At 38.3% G+C, this 17,401-nt stretch overlaps 3 protein-coding genes across 3 annotated transcripts in view; 2 read left to right on the top strand and 1 right to left on the bottom strand.

The window, feature by feature from the left end:
- Positions 1–265: 265 nt before the first annotated feature.
- On the top strand, positions 266–9,753 carry ppig (peptidylprolyl isomerase G (cyclophilin G)). The gene is made up of 13 exons (XM_079254458.1): positions 266–380; positions 1,060–1,132; positions 3,132–3,206; positions 3,293–3,400; positions 4,003–4,047; positions 4,136–4,223; positions 4,344–4,373; positions 4,471–4,610; positions 4,689–4,869; positions 4,941–5,123; positions 5,210–5,303; positions 5,446–5,585; positions 7,831–9,753. The coding sequence occupies exons 2-13, from the start codon at positions 1,075–1,077 to the stop codon at positions 8,777–8,779; spliced, it is 2,091 nt and encodes a 696-aa protein (XP_079110584.1). The 5' UTR covers positions 266–380; positions 1,060–1,074; the 3' UTR covers positions 8,780–9,753.
- Positions 9,754–11,366: 1,613 nt separating this feature from the next.
- Positions 11,367–14,957, bottom strand: cfap210 (cilia and flagella associated protein 210; the record flags this gene model as incomplete). The annotated part of the gene is made up of 9 exons (XM_079254695.1): positions 11,367–11,720; positions 11,830–11,994; positions 12,096–12,288; positions 12,364–12,503; positions 12,590–12,746; positions 12,976–13,181; positions 13,265–13,438; positions 13,582–13,787; positions 14,909–14,957. The coding sequence occupies 9 exons, from the start codon at positions 14,955–14,957 to the stop codon at positions 11,367–11,369; spliced, it is 1,644 nt and encodes a 547-aa protein (XP_079110821.1).
- A 1,978-nt stretch (positions 14,958–16,935) lies between these two features.
- The window catches only part of phgdh (phosphoglycerate dehydrogenase), a 12,563-nt gene continuing 12,097 nt past the window's right edge, over positions 16,936–17,401 (top strand). Inside the window, exon 1 of the mRNA XM_079254120.1 lies at positions 16,936–17,102. Within this exon, the coding sequence (XP_079110246.1) occupies positions 16,971–17,102 (132 nt within the window). The 5' untranslated portion in view covers positions 16,936–16,970. The remainder of the gene's footprint in view (positions 17,103–17,401) is intronic.

Here is a 17,401-nt window from a genome sequence, read left to right as displayed (position 1 = left end):
GTGGTTTATATGCAATCTGCACATCACTTTCTGTCATTAACTACTGAAACCACAAACGGAGCCGCTGTTTCCAGTAGAGTGAATGAAGTTGCATGAAATGTCTTAGCAAATCAAAAATGTTTCATTGCTTGGTCTGTAAAATTAACAATAAGCACCGCATTGCAGTCAGTCGGGCAGAAATGGTCTTAATACAACTGGGAACCTTTTACCTGGCAGGTAAAATTTAGGGCAGAGCACACTTGGAGACCAACTGGCGCACGACTATCGACGTCTCTGTCGCGCCATCTTTATAAAACAGGCAGTCTTACGCTGAATGAAACTTCGTTTTTACCTTTTGCAAGCGCTGTTCGCTGTATGGACTGAAATCATTGGTCTTTCAGGTGATTTGCTTTCACATGACCGACGTCTGATAACATCTGTGCAGTATCTATGTTGAAATCGCTGGGCTCACATTTAATAGAAACCCCCCTCTCTGCATGTCTGGCTGTTGCGAACGTGAGGTGATTTTGCTAATGCTAATGCCAGGCCTTCGGATACTCTGTCCACCACTACCGTGTGTCTTTATGGTGTTATTGTTTAAAATCCACATGAACGAATCTAAAAGCGTAAAAACTTTTTATTTTTACGGAAGCACTGAAATATGTCAGCGCAGTTTGCTCAACAGGTCTTTTTTTTTTTTTTTTTTTTTTTTTTTTTTTTTTTTTTTTTTTTTTTTAGCATGGCGCTAGGTGGCTAATGCTAACTAGCCCATCATAAACACACGAATGTGGTAATCTAGCTGCGGCCACAACGTTGAATAATAATACTGTCTTTTCTTAGGTTTTCTACTTTACTCTGTTGTTAGATGGAAACATTGTGAGCGAACAGCATGGTGTTTGTTTTGTTTCGTGTAAGTGTCTCTGACATTTAAAAGAGTCTAGGCAAGTCTAGTCAGCTATTCTGACTATGCAACACCAAAATGTTACATCGGCTGCTAACTTGTGAACTTGTTTGACTTATTTGACATAACAATCAGCTGAACGTATTTAATTGCCGCTCAACCTTATGTCTACCCTGTAGGTGTTTTGAGTGACCATGGGGATCAAAGTTCGGCCTCGCTGCTTCCTTGATATAGGAATCAGTAATGTTCTTGGTAAGAAAAGAAATTCCAATTTTCTGCTTTGTGTGTGTGTGTGTGTGTGTGTGTGATGGATTAAAGTGTTAAGAAACACTTCTAGTAATGATGCAACCTGTCAATAAAACTTTTTCCGTTGTTCACAAAGCTTGAAATAATAACTTTATACTAAACATGTCCTAAAAATCTGCAGGGTGACCATATAATGATAAGAATAATAGTTAAAATTTAAAGCAAGCGGCATCCAAAGGGTGATAACCCCTTCTGCACCCAACTTGTCACAAAGCTTCCAGCTGAAATTGGAGTTAATCAACCGAGTTCATTCAAATACAATGTGTGTAAAGTGAAAAAAAAAAAATTGGCCTCCCCTGTTGCCATGGCAACAGGTGTTTTATTGACTTTTTTTTTTTTTTTTTTTTTTTTTTTTTTTTTTTTTTTTTTTGGCTTGTCCTTGGGGCGTCACACGTGTCAAATTTCAATGTCACACTTTCTACTTACAGAAAAATGTCAAAAGATTTGGTCCCCAACATGTCATGAAGCTTCCTGCCTAATTTTGAGTCAGTCACAAATGATCACTTGAGACTAGTTCGTTCAAATACAATGCACCTAACATGAAAGAAATGGGTGTACATTCCAAGATGGTGGACACCTCGTTGCCATGTCAATAAGCATTTAATAGACTTTTTTGCTTGTCTTGGGATGCTCCATGTGTGCCATGTGTTCACGAGGGCTAAGGGGGTCAAATTTAAGTGAGTTGTGCTGACAGTAATCACAATAATAAATATTTGGAAAACAATATGGTCCGAGCTATCCTCTAATATTAATAAATTTTTATTTAGAAGCAACTTTTATGTCAGGACCATAAAAGAAAAACAGAGTAAAAACAAAGATTAAATAAAGATGCAGACATAAAAAAAAAATTTAAAAAAAGAGACGTAATTACAGAGAGTGTGTGTTGAACCAGTGATGTTTTATTCTTAATTTAAACAGTGAGAGAGTCAGTCTTACATTTTATGTCTGGTGGGAGCAAATTCCAGAGTTGCGTAGCAGATCAGCTCAATACTTTCCTCCCCATGGTGCTGAGGTGGCTGAAAGGCACAGTGAGGTGGATGATAGAAGATGATCTGAGGGAATGGATAGAGGTGGCAGTGTGCAGGAGATCTGACAGATATGGAGGGTGAGATTGTCCTCTTGTGGGTGACATTTGAAGAACTGGAGTTGGATTAAATTTAGTAAATTTATCTGGGGGTTTTTTTCAGTATCAGGCTGCAGTTTTAAAGAGAATGGAAACAGTTCAAGTGGTGAGAGAGGAGTGGAAGATGGTAGAAAATAAGTGGTAGCAGAGAAGACAGGGAGGATCAAGCTGACAGGTGGAAAGCTTTGACTTACAGCTGAGGTCTGAGATTACTTGAGCATCTAGGAGTTGGAAACTGGAGAAAAACTGACAGGGAGTGAATCATTCAAAAGAGGAGACGAAAGAAGTTATAAAATTGAAGAGCTGGTAGATTTTGTGCATTTTATTCACTGAAGAACAGTATTGTTGACCAGTGGAAACCAATACCTGTGTAGCAGGTGGCTTTGGCTTTTCCAATTAAGTCCTTGTAATGCTTTATATGATATGATGATATTTTTTTTTTATATTGGCACTAATCTTTCTACAATGACATTCAAATTGACTATTTTTAGCATTCAGAGATCACCAGTCAACAATTGTGGGTTTATCATCTGTACAGTTTGAAGGGTTGAGACATGAACCGCAGATTAGGTCCAGAATATGGCCTTTGATATGGCAGGGTTACTGTTATGTATGTTGACTGATTTATCTTATTTTCATGGTCTATGATGGTTGGTTGGAAAAAAGAGGTCTGACAGGGTGCAATGTAGCAGAACCAAAGAAAGTCTTCAAAGGTGCCATATAATTGAATTGGAAAAGGGTAGTTGTCTACACCTCCTTTTTTAAAGGTGTACTGCATGCAATGACAGCTCTGGGTAAACTTGACCTTTTGTCTTTTTACAGTTGGCAGAGTTGTGGTGGAGCTATTTTCAGACATCTGTCCGAAAACTTGTGAAAACTTCCGATGCCTTTGTACTGGTGAGTTTCTTTCTCTCATACTTTTCCACAAACTGTAAGTATTAACAGTGCAGATAAGTTTCACCATCCACTGCTGCTTTATTCAGGTGAAAAAGGCATTGGGAAAGGGACCCAGAAACCACTGCACTACAAGGGATGCCTCTTCCATCGAATTGTTAAAGACTTTATGATTCAAGGAGGAGACTTCAGTGAAGGCGAGTCATCGAATGTGATCAATGGCATAATTGTCTTAGCAAATTCATGACTTGTCTCCAGATATGACCCATTCAAAAAATTCACACTCATTTTCATTTCATTTATAGTTTTCCACTGTCGAAATTGAGAAAAAATTAATCTATCACAAAAGTTTTCTGTACTTTTTATTTTAGCCTTGTACACAAATTATGTTCAGATGACATAATATTGGATATAAGATTAACAACTGAACATGTTTCAAGGGGAACAGCAGGTTTGTGTAGCTTTGTGTACACTGTTGCCTGCTGATGGCACCATGCTAGCTAGTTTTTTCTCTGCAAATCAGGTAATGATCGCTTTACGAGTTGATGGAAACTCAACTATTGTCTACATTATGCCATGGCGTTAATGTACAAGCCATTATCATGGTAGCTTTGTCTGTCACTAACAGTCTTGTTTAAAAAAAAAAAAAAAATCACTGCAGTTCAAACAAGAATATCTTTTGCCTGCTGAATATGAATTATTTGTAAACAAAGTGGCTAAAAAGATTTAAAGTATTTACCAGTCAAGTGAATTTTCATCATTTAAAAATCTTTATTTAATTAGTTTTTTGACATTATAGGCAATGGAAGAGGGGGTGAATCCATCTATGGAGGCTTTTTTGAAGGTAAAGAGGCCACTGTTAAAGCTGTCTGTTGTTATCCAAGCCGACGTTGGCTTCAAGGTGGCAGTACAATCTTGTGCTTTCCCTCCAGATGAAAGCTTTGCTGTTAAACACAACAAGGAGTATCTGCTGTCTATGGCCAATAGGGGCAAAGATACAAATGGATCTCAGTTTTTCATGTTAGTATTTTACTTCATTTACATATCTTTCATGTCATTTATTGGTCGTCGTTAATGTAGACTTGTAAGCTTTGCAAATTAATTTATGCCCTGTTTCTTCAATGGCCTTTGACACTTCAGAACAACAAAACCTGCACCGCATCTGGATGGGTAAGTGCCATTTGACAGATTTTAATTCAAACTGATTCACAAGACATAACCTGGCCATGATTTAGATTCATTTTAACATCACTTTATGTTTTTTCAGTGTTCATGTTGTTTTTGGCCATGTGATTTCTGGTCAAGAGGTTGTTCAAACCATGGAGAACCAGAAAACAGATCCCAACAGCAAGCCATATGCTGATGTCAAAGTGTTGAACTGTGGAGAGCTTATCCCTAAAACTAAAGGTTTGTTTATTTGAATATGGGAAAAAAAATTATTTCATGAGCTTCTTAAATGTGTTAACATTGTTTATGTATTTGTAGCAAAGAAAAATGCAAAGAAGAAAGAAAAAGCCTCCTCGGGTTCCAGCAGCAGCTCCAGTGACACTGAGAGCTCGTCAGAGTCTGAAGAGTCCGAAAAAGAATCCAAAAAGCAGAAGAAGAAGGCAAAAAAGCTAAAAAAGAAACAGAAGAAGGAAAAAGAAAAGGAAAAAGACATTAAAAAGTATACAACCATTTTAGCCAATTGTTTTGGTCTGCAAAATGCAGCATCTTAACTGTTGAGTATGTTCACAGGTCAGAAGCTGAGAATGTTGAAGAGAAGGAGCAAGAAGATTTGGTTACATCTACCGTACGTCCTGAAGAAATCCCACCTATTCCAGAGAATAGATTTCTCATGAGGAGAAGCCCTCAAGCTGTCCAGAAGTCGGATGAAATTGAAAATGATCAGAGGAAAAAAGAGGACAGGCCAAGAGAGAAGTTAGTGTTTGAAGTTCAGGACAAACAAGTCTCACAAGAAGCCACAAGCTGTAAATTTCCATGTCTTGTTTTTCTCTTCTTGCCAGTGCTGGCATGATGTACAACTCTCAATCACCGTATCACAGACGACTTGTGGTGACAACCCGATCTGGGCGCAAGATAAAAGGCAGGGGACCGAGGGTAGGAAGACAAAAATTTCATCCAGTTTTCACAAGTTTAGTTGTAAAAACTAATTTGACAAGAGTTTTGTAAAGGAAAAAAATTCTCATTGATTTAAAGAGAATTACAGAAAAAGTAAACAATTTTTATGTCTCACTAACAGAGATATCGGACTCCTTCGCGCTCTCGATCGAGATCTAGAGATCGTTATCGGCGTAGCGAAACTCCTCCCCACTGGCGTCAGGAAATGCAGCGTCAGAGGATGAGGGCATACACAGGAGAGCGCTGGATTAAGGGAGACAAGTAAGATCATCTCATTTTAACTTTATCCAGATCTGTGGACAGATGTAGAGTAAACGAACACAAAGTAAGCTTGCCTGTGATCGATGCTACTTTAGCATTTAACAAAGCTATGTGTAAAACTAAACAAGCAGTCCTTGATCATTGCAAAAGTTAAGTTACCAGAAATGTTGACAGATGTTAAATGAAATACAAAGAGCTTCATCATTTATAGATAGGAAATGTGTAATACACAGGTGAACAAAATTGTTGGTACCCTTATGCCAGGCGGACACTGTGCGATTTTAGAAATCTGACTGTCGGGGAAATGCTCCCACTGCACGAACGGGTTTGTTTAAAGCTCCACCAGTGTCTTCTGCGCAGGTGTGAACGTAGAATCGTGATGTAACACCACTCACACTGTACGAGCGCCGGCGAAAATTTCTGACATGCCAGAAGTTTGATCGGGAGGTCGCAGCATCATCGTTAGAACGTAGCAGCAATTAATCCTTCCTAGTGAGTGTTCTCACACTGTACGGCTCACGACATCCCGACGCTACGATGTTTCCTCGATGACGTAGCGTGGTCTGCGACAGCAAAATCGTGGTGAAATCCCCTCGAAATCACAGTGTCCGCCCAGCATTAATGAAAAAAACTCAAAATGGTCACAGAAATTACTTGAATCTGGCAAAAGTAATAATAATTAAAAATTAGATGAAATTTAACCACTGAAAGTAAGACATTTTTTAGAAGTCTTTCTTTTGTTACCATTTGTATTATCAGTTTCTTTGATTTATCATCAATTTCCTCCTGCAGCCACATCCAGGGAGGTTGGCTACGGTCCCAAAGATCTTAGATTTCTGAATAAAATGTACAGCTGTTGTCATGGGAAACTCAAGCTGCTTAGAGATGGTCTTATAGTCTTTACCCTAACATGCTTGTCTACTATTTTCTTTCTAATATCTTGAGACAACTCTTTCCTTTGCTTCCTCTGGTCCATGTTAAGTGTGATACACTGTCTGTGTCTCAATTCAGGGTCTGAACACTTTGAAGTGTTGATTTGTCGGCTGCATACATCATTGTGGCGCGCCAATGCTGTCCCAATTAGAAGGTTCCTTGAAATCCACCCTTCAAATTTGCACTTCATTTGGCTCCAGATTACCTTAAAACAAAGGGGACAAGCACCCTTTGTGACCTCTTTTCATCCAGAATTTATTGCGCACCTGATAGAAAAGAAGTAGCAGCAGAATGCAGTGTAGGCATCACACCAGCGAGACCATTTATTTATTAATTTTTTTTTAGATGTATGTATATATATATACACATATTTGTCCCAGCAGACAAGCTAGTACATCGGTTATATTGTGTCCAATAACTATAAATTAATTTAATTACATGCGCCTGAGCAGGATTATTTTTCCCTGAAGTTAACGTGAGCTTGACAGGATGAGCCGTCAGAGGAGAGAGAGCTTCACTGCACTCTTAGCCAGAGGGAGAGCTCATCATGGCCGCCTCCTCCACATGTTTGTATTTTAATCACAAAGGTAAATATAATTTACCTTTGTGATTATTTAAATTACTGGAGCCATTTTCTGTCATTTTTTAAAAAAAATTTTTTTATTTATTTTTTTTTGTGGAAGAATTAGATCACTAATTAGATGAACTTAGCAAATGTAGTTGCTAGGCAACAAAGGACTGACGCACTATGGGTAATTCTCCTACAGATAGGTGGGCTGTCTCATTTCACTAAAGGTAAGCACACTTTGGAGTGTGCAGACAACGTAGAAGACTTCTTGGCTACGCATTCATCACACTTAGAAGTGCGAAGACCCTGAATTTGGACACAGTTCATGTCACCAAACAGCACTGTGACTACCTGTAGCCCTATGGATAGATACACTGACTAATTACAAAGTCGTAGACTCCTGTGACGCTAATTGATGGACATACCTTGGATGAACATGTCCCTTTGGTAACAGTATTTTTCAGTCTTACCTAGGGGTACTATAATTTTTGTCCGGGCCTGTTTCATGAAGGGTACCAACAATTTTGTCCACGTCAGTATATACTTTGATATTTTATTAGATAATTAAAAATGTAGAAACTGCCTAAAGTGTAACAAAAATTGGGATTTGTTGAAACCTCATTGAGTAGTTGAGTAGATTGTTACTCTGTCGGATGTCAAGTTCATTTACCTAGTTTGTATCATTTATTCATTTTTATTTATTTATGTATTTTTTTAAATTTATTTATTCATCTTTTTTTACAGAGGTGACATGAATGAGACAAAGGATGAAGAAAATAAAGCCCCAAGGAGAGAGAGGAGGCTCTCCAACACTAAGCATGAACACACAACTGAGGGTAAAAAGGACAAAAACTCTCGGTCTCATAGGTCTGAAAGTAAAGAAGACGTAGAAAAGGATGAGAGGGAGAGCAAGCACAGACCAAAGAAAAAAGACAAGTCTCGTAGTCGCAGTAAAAGCCGAGACAAGGGTAAAAGGTCAAAAAGCAGAGATGGGGGTGACAGTAGAAAAGGTCGCTCCAGAAGTAAAGAAAGAAATGTTAATAAGAAAGAAAAGGAGTCGGATTCAGATCACAGTAAAGACAGAAATAAGGGTCACAAATCTGATAAAAAGCCTGAAGAAGACTCTAAAGGAAAAAATGGTGAGAGAATGAGGAAAAAGTCACTGAGCAAAGAGAGGGCATCTACAAAAGATGAGCACAGATCCAGCAGCAAAACCAGGGACAAAGGTGGACAAACAGTGTCCAAAGACAATGAAGAAAAAAGAGAAAAGGACAAAGAGAGGGGCAGAGAACGCAGCAAAAGTAAAGAAAGACGATACAACAGTGAAAGGGAGAACAAGCGGCAAGGAACATCTAGGGATGAAGATCGGCGATCAAGAAGTCCAGACAGGAATAAGACTAGAGACTCTCACAGAGGCAGGCGCTCCAGGAGCAGGAGCCGTAGGAGAGACCGATCATCTCATAGAAAAGACAGAGAAGAGAAGAGCAAAAAGAGACGACGCAGCAGCAGCAGTTCTGAAAGCGATAGAGCAGAAAGACGCAAAAGAAGTCCAAACTCTAGAAGAAGAACCAGTAGCGCTGCCAAATCCAAAGACAGAAGAAGTCCAGTCAGACCAGATAGTACAAAAGGCAAAAATAAAACTGACAGCAAAGGGCATCGGTCTAGCTCTAGCTCCAGCTCTGACAGCGACTAACATGGGGTTTTATTGTTGTTGTTTTGGTAATTCCCCTATTTATGTAGTATGCAACACCAGTTTTCCATCTGTAAAGGTTTATTCCCAACCCTCACTTCCTCCAAAGGTAACTGTACAAGTCTGTCAAACTGTAAATTCAGCTTTACCAGCACAAAACTGCAACAGAAGGACTCCATGGTTAAGAGATGGAAATGCAGCTGCTCAAACCTGCGAATACAAACTCTGCAAACTTGAACCCAACAGTAGATGTGATGGACAAATCAAAAATCTTAATTTGTCCTTGTGTGTGTGTGTGTGTGTGTGTGTGTGTGTGTGTGTGTGTGTGTGTGTGTGTGTGTGTGTGTGTGTGTGTGTGTGTGTGTGTGTGTGTGTGTGTGTGTGTGTGTGTGTGTGTGTGTGTACTGTGCATACAGCTGTAGAGGGATATCTATAGACCCATTTTGGAGAAATTGACTTGTTATGAACTGAATCCACAAGCGTGTGTGAGAAAGTACCACATTCTTTTTATTTTATATGACAACGGGAACTTACATTGTAGATGTTTTAATGTTTGAATTATTTGGTCAGTTTTATTTTGCCCACACAGAAGCCCAGATGGTTATCTAACATTTGTTTTGTTTTCTCCTTTTTTAAAAATGCCTTTTATCCATATCAAACTATTGCTTTTTTTCCTACTGGAAGAGGAGATTTATACTGTGTTGCATGCTTTGACCATGTCAGTGTTTCTACTCCTTTATTTCCACCAACAATCCTGTACTGTAATCCTGTTAAACTCTCTCTTTCTCTTTGTCTCATCGAAGATACAAGCTGTTTGTTTGAGCTCTGTTCTGTGCAAGCGGGTCATAGAAATCTGTTGAAGTGTTGATTGAATTATAAAGCTCAGTTTGATTTGTAATAGTTTTTATTAGACCTCGAAACTGACTCCAAAACATTTATTTGCAATCAAAATTACAACAATAACAATGTTATTAAAAGAACTTGGAAACTTGCTCAGATGACTCATCTTTTCTGTTTGCATTAAAAGAAGGGAACCAATTTATTTAAAAGCATCAGATTTTTGGAGTTCTGTGAATAATGACTGCAAAATGGCTGCATAAAAAAAATCCACTTTGAGCTACAATGATTCACATTAAGATGCCGATTCCTTACTGTAATAGTTACTGGATAATTTAGCTGCTTAGGTAGAAGGTGCTTTGTGTTACAGAACAAACGCTTTGAGCCATCTGAACTTTATTGTGTTTAAAGCTTTGAGTATAGTTTTTCATATTTTAGTATGAATAGACATGAGTGGGCACAATTACTGTTTTTTAAGTGACAAAATGGTAACATTCCTACATGTTTAGGTCAGGTGCAAGTTTTGTTCAGTGGAGTCATTCCTCCTGATAACAGTTCATAGATCTCTGTTGTGATAAAGACAATCCAGTCACTTCTGGAAAAAAAAATGTATTTAGCTGTTTTATTTTTCTGACCTTTGAGCCGCCATTTGTCATTGGTCTCTAGACTCCAATAGAGCCTACAGTGAAAATGTCAATGGCCTCTTGATAAATATGACATCGTCCAAGAGCCTCAACATTTTTTCTCTTGTGTCTACAAACCTAACACAAGTTTGTATTATCATCCATAAAGGAATACTAAGCTTTGGTGTTTGTGATGATTTGTAACCATCAGAAGATGTCTGAGCTAACCAGTAAGTCATTCACTGAATGTTCCACTTTATTTTGCTTGTAATTATTGTAGTCTAAGGGCTGCAGAGAGTTTAGCTTCATGGCTTCAATACAAGAATGTTTTGGTTCTGTTGTGGAGTCTACATGTTCTTGTGCATGCATTGCTTCTCTCTGGGCACTCTAGCTTCCTCCCACTGTCCAAAAACATGTATGTTGGGTTAACTGGTGTTTCTAAAAATCTATAGGCGTTAGTGGGTGGTTTACAGGCTGGCAGACTGTGTCAGGATGTACTCTGTTTCCTGTTCAGTAGCAGCTGGTTTAGGCAGCAGCCCCTCTGCAACCATGCATTGGAATCAGCGGGTAAAGAGAGTGGATGGACAATTTAATTTCAAATTAGATTAACTAAAATTAGATGTAATTAAGGAAGATTAAAGGTGTTAAAGGTTTAGATAGCTACCAGACTGCCGAGACCGCAAAGATATTCAGATAAACTTTGACAGAAGTCAAATCTGTGTGTTCAAAAGGAAACTATACAAGTTGTATTGATTTGGCACTCAGTCGATTTCTTGATGCTGATTTTACTCTTTTTTTCTAAGGTATTTTTTAATCTCTTTGGGAGACACTGGAAATATGAGAAGCAGCAACTAATGATAGTAACTTCTAAGATAAAATCCCATGGAATCAATAATATGCATCAAATCTAAATGCTTTGCAACGCCTATAAGCTACCCTGCCTCTTGCCCAATGATTGCTGGGATGGGCTTCAGTCTCCCAGCAACCATTAATTGGACTAAGTGGTCAAGAAAATTAATTGCTGGATGAACACTGATAGGTTATGATGTTCAGTTGTCTTTTCCTTAAATCACAATAATTGATAATTACTGAGGAAGTGAATAATAACCATGCCAGCTGTGAGGGAGCTATCACCATATGAATCCAAGCCTCTTCTTTGCCTCCTCAATATCTACGGCTTCATGAATCTTTTTCATGTTCTCTGTTACACTTGTGACATATCTGGGCATCTGTGCATCCGTACGATCCTGAACAAGGTAGATAGGCCTGACTCCACTGAAACCAGGACCGGACCCACCTCCAAGCCCTTCTCTTGCTGCTTTATGAAGCGGCAATACATTCCTCTTTGCCTCTAACGCAGCACTGATGACATGCTGTGAATACTTCTGGAAACTGTTTTCCTCTTCTGCACTGAGTTTTGCATTTCTCTCTTCAAACTCGTGTTCCTCCTCCCTCAGCCGCTGAAACTTGGCCTTTTTTTCAGCCTGTATTTGAAAACAAACAATGAACAACAAGTCTTATCCAAGGTAACAGGGAACATAGTTGTTCTTTTTAAAAACAACACAGAAGAGTTTTTTTTTTGTTTTTTTTTACCATTTGTGCGGCATTGAAGTCTTGCAGTTTTTTCTGATCTTCGCTAATTTTCTTTGTCTTTAGCTGTTGTTTCTCAGAAAATATTCTGTCAGCTTCCCTCTTTGCCTGTAGTGCATCTTGGGTGTCTTGTTCAGCGATTTTATCCCTCTTCTCTTTTTCTTGTCTCTGGTGAGACAGTTCGGGTTACAGCTTGTGTCAGTCTGATACAACACTCAGTTATATATATAATATATGGATAGGTAGAATGATGCAGGTGACCGTGTTACCATGAATTCTCTGTGTGCAATGATCATCTTCAACATTGCAGCCCTCCTCTCCTCCTCTTCCAGCTGCAGATGTGCCTGTTTTGCATCCCTCTCAGCTACAGCTTTAGCAATCCTCTGCTCCTCACTGTCTGTCTGCTCTTGCTGTGTAGCTGTTAGTTTGTTCAAGATCATTTCTCGATGCTGCTGAGCCTCTCTGGTGGAAGGAAAGAAGATTTTGTGAATGTGATATGTAAACCAAGATCTATTATATCACTTAACAGCGTCATACCTAAACAACTCCTTTTCTCTTTCTTTCCGTAGCTCCATCATTTTCTGTTTGGCTGAGAGAAAAAGTTTCCTTTGTTTCTCTTCAGCCTCCTGTTTCTGTGCATCAGCCACTTTTATGTGGTCCCTGTTGGTGAGATGCTCCTGTAAACAAAGACAATGCTTTCAGAAACTAAAAGTGTGACTTTGAGGATGGACGTACCTGATAATCTGTGCTAATATGATCCAACCAGGTGAGCTTGCATGAGGTTTCTCTTCTGGTTTGCTTGCTGTTCTGACTCCGTTCTTTGTTCCCTCTGATAGAGCTTTTGAAGTCGCTGGATTTCCTCTCCATCTTTCATGTTCTCCAGCCTTTGTTGCTCTTTTAGCAGCTTTTTTTCATTTACCCTGAAGAAAGGGAAACATATTGAGGTTTTTAACTCCTGAGTTTTTACTAATGCCTTGATCCAAGTTTCTCATTTGGGATTCATCTTAAGTCAAGAGTATTCGGCCTTCGTTTCACGTTGAAATGCAATTTTGGTAGATGTTTTGCAATTCTACCACAGGCAGATGAAAAATCTACAGGCACACAATAAATTACATAGTAATCTTAAAAAGGGCTATTCCTAAACCTTACTGCTTTTTCAGGTCCGCTGCAACAGCCTGCCTTTCAAGCTTCTTCTGCAGTGTTTTCTGCTGCTCCTTTCTCATGGCTTCGTCTTCTTTAGTACTGACCATTTCCATGAACTCTTTATCCAAATCATTAGAGGCACTTTTCATTTGTTGTTTCAGTTCAATCTGAGCCTCTCTCTCCTTCAGCACCTCTGTCAGCAGGAGTGCACTCTGGGGATGTAGCAATAATTCATTATGCCAGAATTTATTGTGAGTATTATGTACAAGTGGTGTGTAACTGAACCAGTACTCACATGTAATCCTTTGACCCGGTTTGATTGATAATACAGCTGAGTCTTGGCTTTTTCAATGGCTTCTTTTCGCTTTTGTTCCCTATATTTGGCTTCTTCTATATCCATTACTTTCCTTTTCTCCTCTTCAATCTCATCTCGAATCTTCTTTGCCTCGAGCTTCCTTTGCCTTTGGGCCTGTAATAAATCCATACACAAAGAATAATGTTCATGTTATGATTTTGTGTGTTCCCAGTCTAATAGGGTTTGCATCCTATGAGACATGCCTGACTGTATGAAAGCCTGTAATATCAAAAGTATAGAAATGTACAGGAACTTACAGCGATACTATTGGGCCACTGTTTCACCACCTCTTGTGACTGCAGTTTTAGAGCCTCTCTCTGTTTAGCTGCCTCTGTTATGCGCTCCTTTTCTTCATCCCTCCTGTTCAGGTCTTCTTGAATCCTGATCCAGTCATCCTTCCCCAAGACTGTGATTTGTCGAAGATCTGGAAACTGGATCGTTTTATCAGCATCATCTGATGATGCTTTTTTGAAAGAAAGACAAAAGAAGGAGACCACCACATCTTATAAACTGACTACTCAATCCAGAAAATAACAAGCTAAGAAGAAAACTTTAAATAACTTGTAAAATTTTAAGGACCATGCACATGAATAATGTAAACGTTGCACATGAAGCTTTGCTTCTCTTCTGAATTATGGGATGGCTGAGTTTTGAAAATAGGTTATAGTTTGTTTTTTGATGGGGTTCTTTTGTTTGTTCTTCAATTAAAGAACAATAAAAACTCAACTTTTATTCTTTGTGAAAAACAAATATTGGAATAAAATCTAATGTAATAATTTTGGCTATTTTAAATGTACTAATGCTAATAATGTAGAGGGTTTTTATACAATAATAATATGATCAATAATTTAACAGATTACAATTTTACTAATTTGTTAATAAATCTTTCAAGATGTAATAACAGCCAATAATGTATTGATATATAGATAAGACAACATTTCTCAGAAATACAAGATTTTTTATGACGTTTGCTAATTAAAAATATGTATTATTACGTTGTAGTCTCATTACACACATCTCATGTTCATAGTTTTATTTCATTATTGGTTCTCCTTTTTACAATGACTTCTTAGTGGTTATTTTCAAGTATTTTGATTTAATACTGTGGACACTTTGATCAGCAACATGGATTTTGATCCAGCGTAAATACTTATTTTTGACGCCAGTATTGGGACACAGAATGTTACAGAATTTTTCTTTTGTAGCAGTTTTCGGGGTATTTTGTGGACTTTATGAAAATATTCCTGCTCTATTTAGCTTCATACAAAATTATTCATAATGTGTTGTGGCTTTTGTTTTGCTGTGACACTTCAGGGCCACCGTAAAAACAGAATCAGAAGCATTTAAACTTTATTTCGAAAACTTTATAAGATGGCATGTTTAAAAAAAAATCTTTATAGACCAACATGGGGGAACAAAAGAGGGGGACTAAACCACATAATATTTTATAAAGAACTTTTTTATATGGTTAGAAATGTGAAAACTGACATTTTAAACCTTACTTGTTGGAATAAATATTTGGACTTTAAAGACAGATTTTTTTTTAAAATATCATAAACTTATGCGTGTTCATTTGGCTCTCACCACTTTTACTGACTCCTCTTCGACGGCCGTGTTGAACCACCGATGCCATTATAGTTCTATATATTCGCAATCGCAATAATTATAGAAAAAACGTGAACAAAACAGTTGAGTCTATCGTTTATAACAGCGTTTAGCTGCTAAAAAGTGTCGCTCCGACTATATCAGCTCTGGTGTGTGACCTGAAATCATCTGGTAGCAACAACCAATAAGGAAGCTTATTCTAGTCCAAACCACCAATCACAACAGAGCATACCTTTGGCTTCACACGTCCGGCTGATCCATTATAGGCCTACATCACATAAAGCATCGGGTCTGTGAAGCTTCATTTGTTGTGTTGTATCCAGGCAACTGTGGCACCAATTAAAAGCATTTCCTCAGTTCACCTAAAGGTGGCATGTGTGTAACCCATTAAACCTACTACCCACACTGATCAGGCAGACAAAAAGATTGCATTGCATCCATTCGTTTTCATAAAAGGTTTTCCATCTTATTTAATGTCTTTGGTCTTACTAAATAGAAAGCACTTTGGGTCAACTTTAGTTGCTTTATATATTAAAAAAAACAACAACTTGATAATGTTTTCTTTGCAGAAAATCCATAGAAAAAACTTACATCAGTCAGTGAGATTTTAGGGCACAATTGCATGTCAATACAGTGATTCTTTTTTCTGTGGTTGGACTGTGGTTGCCAGAGGAGGGCAGAAGCACAGCTATTAAAGCTATAAAATAATCTGTAGCTATGTTCATTTCTGTAGAAATGTTCATTAAAGTAATGCACTTGAGATCATGTGCAAGCAGATATCTGTTAGTTAATATTAAATCTGACCTCAACTTAACTTGCATCTTTAATAATTTACCTCAAAAATTATTATAGTAGAATTTTTCCCTCTTTCTTTTTACTCTGTTTGATTGCATAAAGTCTAAGAAAGGAACTGTAGGCCCACGCTCAATACTGTATATGTGTAACTGCCATCTACAGCCTTGACCTATGAAGGGGGAAAAGATATTCCTTGACATAACTGAAAATATAATAGTGAACATGACAGACAAGGATGCAACAAACAAAGTAAATAACTAGGTCCTGTTTGAAAGCCAAATTATTCTTGAGTTGGATTTGTACCAAAGGGACATGAATCAAACTGTATGCCAAGCACCAATCTAGTGATATACATTTTAAACAAGGCCCATGCTTCATTCAATCTAGTCTTTTACCTTACTTCTCTTTTCCTTTATAATCAAGGGAGGAAAACGGTGTATCCATCACTGCTGCCTGACTGATATTCAGGGGGGCATACTGCACAATAACAAATTGCATCCACTTAATGCAGATAAAGTGGTGTGACTGAGAGTGACGTGTTAAATCACTGAGACAGCACTGACATAAGAGGCTGCCATGTGCTGCCTAATGAGTCAGGTGATGAACGGTGTCTGTTAAATTAAGACTCGCATGACCAAACTTAGTGTTTAATGGGGGCCGACACGAACAAAGTTGATGTTTCTTTGGAGATTTGAACTTACAATTATGACCTGTCCTGCCATTCCTGATTATTTGGTTTTATTTTATGTAAGTTGCCTCATCATCACTGTGGTTTTCCTGTGTCCTAACATGCACGATTAGTTTATATTTCAGGCTGTACAAAGGGCCATAGTCTTACTTTGTTAGCCATTGAAGTACTTACAAAGTTTGTGTTTTACTTATTTGGCTTAAGCACTTTATTGAGTTGTTTTTGTTTATTTAATCCAGTTTCAGATGCATTTAAGCCTGTTTTAGGTTTGGGATCTTACGCTGAGTCACTTTATTTCTTAAGTCACTGTTGGCTTAATAATCAGAATAGACAGGGGGTATTTGCCCGAACTGGTTTCCAGTTCGCTGGGAGGTTACGTCAGAACAGGAGATGCACAAGAGGCGGGACCACGTTGAATGGTTTAGTCTCCGATAGGGAACAACAGCTCAAAACCAACAGAGGAAAGAAACTTTGTCCATCATTTCAAAAGTTCCTCCATTCCTCTCGACACCCACCAGCGACTCTTCACCGCGCAGCCTGCAGATTAAGAAGTTAAACATGGCTCCGATCAAAACCGTGTTGATCAGTGAAAGTGTTGATCCCCGCTGCAGGGCGATTCTGGAGGAAAACGGCATCCGAGTTACTGAAAAGCAGAATATGAAAAAGGACGAATTAATCTCTGAAATCAAGGTAAGCTTCGCCTTTGTGCTCTTTTGCATGAGATATCATTGCTTTCTGCTCCGTGACAATCAGCTCTGTCTGCAAAGTTATCCTGCATCAGTACGTCTGCGTGCCACTGCAAAGTATTTTCGAAGAAAGAAGCTAAAGCTGTAAAAGGAAGGGGGGAAAAAGGAGCCAGAGTTTAAAATTAAATTGCGCTGAATTTCAGTAAATAACACGTATGTACAATTCTTTAAAAAAAAAAAAAAAAAAAAAAAAAAAAAATCACGTTGAGATGTGAGAACTGATCTTTAGTTCCGCCCATTTGG

This window comes from Telmatherina bonti (assembly GCF_933228915.1).
Source record: "Telmatherina bonti genome assembly, chromosome: 15".
NCBI classification, from domain to species: Eukaryota; Metazoa; Chordata; class Actinopteri; order Atheriniformes; family Telmatherinidae; genus Telmatherina; species Telmatherina bonti.
This window is presented reverse-complemented; position numbering and strand designations above follow the sequence as displayed.